The sequence below is a fragment of the Lactuca serriola genome, chromosome 9 (genome assembly GCF_051521515.1).
Source record: "Lactuca serriola cultivar US96UC23 chromosome 9, Lser_US96UC23_V15, whole genome shotgun sequence".
In the NCBI taxonomy this organism is placed as follows: domain Eukaryota; kingdom Viridiplantae; phylum Streptophyta; class Magnoliopsida; order Asterales; family Asteraceae; genus Lactuca; species Lactuca serriola.
In genome coordinates this window covers 20,932,931-20,937,988 of record NC_136416.1, presented here as the reverse complement: position 1 = coordinate 20,937,988, position 5,058 = coordinate 20,932,931, and the positions used below count along the sequence as shown (strand labels likewise).

General features: G+C 32.9%; 1 protein-coding gene across 1 annotated transcript; it reads left to right on the top strand.

Annotated features, from left to right (window-relative positions):
* The first annotated feature begins 2,203 nt into the window (after window positions 1–2,203).
* Window positions 2,204–3,783, top strand: LOC145073301 (putative protein phosphatase 2C 25). The gene is made up of 3 exons (XM_079019849.1): window positions 2,204–2,736; window positions 2,824–3,162; window positions 3,258–3,783. The coding sequence occupies exons 1-3, from the start codon at window positions 2,281–2,283 to the stop codon at window positions 3,597–3,599; spliced, it is 1,137 nt and encodes a 378-aa protein (XP_078875975.1). The 5' UTR covers window positions 2,204–2,280; the 3' UTR covers window positions 3,600–3,783.
* The last annotated feature ends 1,275 nt before the right edge of the window (window positions 3,784–5,058 follow it).

Sequence of the window (5,058 nt, the reverse complement as noted above, 5' to 3'; positions counted from 1 at the left end):
ATGGTTTGATTTGAATGGAAAATTTCGGGTTGTCACATAGCACGTCACAATGGTAATATATGATCATATTTTACAAGTTAAATGGTCAAATGTATACGAAAAAATATTGTTTAAATGTAAACAATTTTTTACATAAATTTCTTAAAAAAAATTATAATTTCTTATAACAATTTTATGATATTTTTTTCCTATGGGTTTTTCTAATATAATGTTTTAAACTTTGCTTATAATTTTTTTTAAACTTTTTTTTTATACTTTCATATAATTTTAATACAAATGTTTTTAAACCAAATATTTTATAAATGTTTTAATTTTTTCTTACAAGTTTTTAACTTGTTTTTTTTTTGTTTTATTTTCATTTAATTTTTTTATAACTTTCATATATTTATTTTGGTTTTCCATTTCACAAGTATTCGATTCACTTCAGGAACTACACGACACCCCATATTTAAAAGTGTTTTTTGGAAATGAATGATTAGAATTAAAATTAAATGATTAAACAATTATTTGATCAAAGTTATATATAATTAAAAAGAAAACTAAATTTGACTAATTTTCACAAGTTTTTCAAGTTTTATGAAAAAAAGGTTTTATGAAAATAACCACAAATTTCCTAAGTTGCACATGGGAAATTACCGTTGTACCGGCCATTGCCTGAGAAATTCCTAAACATTCTCTTTTTGGAAAATAACTTATTAAAAAAAAAAAAAAACTTTGATTTGAACTATCAAAATGCCCAAAAAAAAAAATTCCATGCAGGTTTAACTTGCGTTTTCATATGTTTGACATGTGTTCTTGCAAGTTTGATCTGCAGAAATGCAATATAATAATAATAATAATAATAATATTAATAATAATAATAATAATAAACACTAATTTGGCACTTGAACCTGCATAAATCATGGATTTTTTTAATAAAAAAAATTATTTTTGAAGTTTTTGTGGTAGAATCTTCAAATGGTTGATTTTTTCCATATTTATAAAATTGAAATAAAATAATATGGTTTGTATATGGGACAGCAGTACTGACTATTAAGACAAATTCGCAGTCCATTAGTCCCTTTCACAGCCCATTCGCTAATTTCTGATGATAACATGATATTAGTGCCTATTTATTATAAAACTCTAATTTTTGTTTAAATTTTGGAAAACTTAAATAAATTAGCTAGATTTGTTTTAATGTTCTTTGTGCTTTACCTATAGTCGAAAGTTTAATCTAATTTTAAAATCGTGCCATTATCTTCATATGTTTGTATTTAGATTTTATGGTCCATAAGCATCTAGACGTAAAATGACTTTCAAACTTCTCCACTCAGAATTTTAAGTAAAAATATACAAGAAAACACAAACTTTAATTTCAAAATTTAGACTAGATTTGTGATTTTATGTAAGGTTGCACTATGTAACATGTCTTTTGCAACTGGTAATATGATGTGGCATGTCTTCTCGGCTCATCAGCCATAACTAATAACTAATAACTAATAACCAACAAGAAACAATTAAACAATATTTTCATTTAACATCCTTCTTTTTATTGATAGGCAACAATGATACCATATCCTACTAATAGACAAATATTGACAAAAATGATAAAATGTTATGTTGTGCCTATGTGTCACCAAATTTTCGCAGAGAAAAACACCTTTCAGCCTAAAAGACTAAGAATTAAATTTATAATTTATTTTAATAATTATTATCGTAATAATCAGTTTTCGTAGAAAATATATATTTTGTTTCACACAATCAAAACTAAAGACACCTATATCTGAAAATCACAACTGATTATTATGAATTCAATATAATGATAATAACGTGGACTCCAATTAGCAAATATATTTAGTATATTTTTTTGAACGCTATCAAAAATTAATAGATAGATGTCCATCAGTTAAAAATTAAAGATTCAAATCCAGACAAACTATATAAATTTAAAAATAGTGTAATGGGTGTGTAATACGTCCTAAAAATATTCAATAAAATAATCGAACAATTTGATAAGTTATCCGTCAAATAATAATATATTTATTTATTAGGAGTATATTTAAACATGAACAAAATATGGAAATAGAAAAAAGCGTCGGCTCGAATCAGAAAACAAGTGAGAAAACAACACTCCGTTAGTTCACACGGAGGATCGGGGCCCCACTTTGACCACCGGGTTTCTTCCTAAAACGAAACCCACCCTATAAATCTATCTCCCACACCGATTCGTTAAAAGTTAAAAAACCCACCACTCGAAAAAAAAAAAAAATCCGAACGTTACATATCGATCAATCGAAAATGATTACCGTTGCAATCCCAAATTCGCCTGTATTCTCACCATCGCCAAGAGTTTCTTCTTCTGTTTACTGTAAATCATCGCCGGAATCTTTGTCTTTGACCCATTCCCCATCTATTTCTTTCTCTTCTCCGTCGTTCAAGTGTCGTTATCAAAAGCCACTCCCGCCGGCAAGTGGGTTTGTTAGGGATTCCAGTGAAGGCGGACCCACACAACCCACGTTTTGTTCTTCTTCTCCTACGCTTTCAAAGAGGAAAAGACCCGCTAAATTAGCTATTCCGGTTGCCTCGTTAAGCTTTTCCGATCGTATTACGCCGCCGTTGGAGGCGGTGGAGGATGGTTGGGAGGAGGTGGAGGTTGACGGAGATGGGTATTCGGTTTATTGTAAGAAAGGGAAGCGAGACGCCATGGAAGATCGGTTCAAAGCTGTAGTTGAGTTTAATGGACAACATAACCAGGTATATGTTTGTGGATTTTCTTCTGTAGTTTTTGTTACTGTTCTTAAAGTAATTTACAAGGGTTTAATTTTTGAAATCCTTTTCCAGGCATTCTTTGGTGTTTTCGATGGCCATGGTGGATCAAAAGCCGCTGAATTTGCAGCAGAAAATCTTGATAAAAACATCTTAAACGAAGTAGAAAAAATGGGTGAAACCGAAATAATAGAAGCAATCAAACAAGGTTACATGAACACAGATTCGCAATTTCTAAAACAAGATCACCGAGGTGGATCTTGCTGCGTTACCGCCATTATCAGAGACAGCAACCTTGTGGTGTCAAACGCCGGCGACTGCCGCGCAGTGCTGAGCAGTCGTGGGTTTGCCACACCCCTCACCTCCGACCACCGACCCTCAAGACCAGACGAAAAGCTCAGAATTGAATCACTCGTAAGCATCTTCATCAAGAACTCAAATTAATCAAACAATGTTCTTCATCTGCTTATTGATTAACGATTACTTAATCTCTATCGATGATGTTGCAGGGTGGGTATGTTGATTGTAACCATGGTGTTCCAAGAGTTCTCGGATCACTAGCGGTTTCAAGAGGGATCGGGGATCGAAGCCTTAAACAATGGATAACGGCTGAACCCGAATCAGAAATCTTCAAAATTGTGCCTGAATTTGAGTTCTTGATCATGGCTTCTGATGGATTATGGGACAAAGTGAGCAATCAGGAAGCAGTTGATTTAGCTCGGCCTTTCTGTGTAAGTAATGATAAGTTAGAACGAGTATTGGCTTGCAAGAAACTGGTCGAACTTTCGGCGTCTCGAGGATCCATTGACGATGCGAGTGTGATGATAGTTGACTTGGGCCGGTTTTGTTGATGACTTCTATGAAGATGATCAACGAAACTATAAATTAATTGATTAGCTTTTAGATCTCTTTTAACGAGATTCAGTTCATATTTAAATAACACAATTCGTTCATTCTTTTTATAGCTTTGTTCTTATGTAAACACACGTTCGTGGCTTCATGGGTTTTAATAAGGGAAATGACTTTGTAGAGTAATCATGTCTCACATTTATGGAGATGCCAACGGCGACTGAAAATGTGGGCCCCATTCTCCATCTCGATTTTCAAATCCTCATTTTAATTTTAATGGGGTAATATAAATGAATGATCATCACCTCTAATATAGATCTTGACTGGGGATCGATCTTTGAAAACTTTTACATCAAGAAAAAATCTAAATTTCAGTTTAACTACGTCGTAAGTTTAAATACTTTAAAAAACATCATAAAAAATATAACATAAAAATCAAATAGAAAAAAATTATTTGAGTTATATGTAAGGTAAAATATATCAACCAAGTAGAAAAAAATATATGCAAGGTTAAATTAGATAAAAGAAGAATAAAAAGTACAATTTCAACCAACTAATAACTAATAAGTTTGGTTACTTGAATAAACTTTTAGATAAATTATACAATAAATATATGTTTTGTATTATTTTTATATATTAATATACATATAACGAGGTCGGGGTCTAGGATTATCCTCATCCCTATCTCCATTTTTTTTGGGGATTCCCCATCCCTGGTCAATTTGGGGATTCCCCGGTCAAAACAGGTGCGGGTTTCGGGTTCCCCATCAGGTATGAGGGATTTTGCCATCCCTACACATTCAAAAAACCATTACGATTTTGCCCTTCGCGTATTGTGGTGGATTTTGATGATTGTATCCATGAGAGTTAGATATCATTACATTTGTTGTTAGATAAATATACAAGGTCGGTACCACTGCACGGATACTCGTGCCAAAAAATTCTTTTGGCCTTTGATATTGAAACCGAAAATCAAGCTGCTATTGTACCCACATTTTGCATAAACAATTATCCCCCCCGCCCCCCCTACCAGACAAGAACGGACGAAAGGGTAAAGCCAAAAAAATTATGAGCCTTTATAATTCCCTTCCTACAAATATCACATGACCTATAAGATCCTACACCAAAGATCCGTCCACCAAATCAACGACTCAGGCGATAAAGGATTTTCTAGAACCATAACAAAATACACATGAACATAAGAATGAAAATAACAACATAGAAGTAACACACTCGAATACATACCAGAAATCTCCACGAGTGTCGCTAACTCTTCCTTGACATGAAACAAAACAACTCCATTATAGGTCATCAGGTCCTTTGCCCTCCCCATTCATCCATAAGGTAACTACAAAACCATAAGTGTTGATCCATCAAACTAGAACAATCAGCCATAAAGTGGCCCGGTTGTTTCACTTGGAAATAAACCTTCAACTTATACTCACATATTTGATGATGATG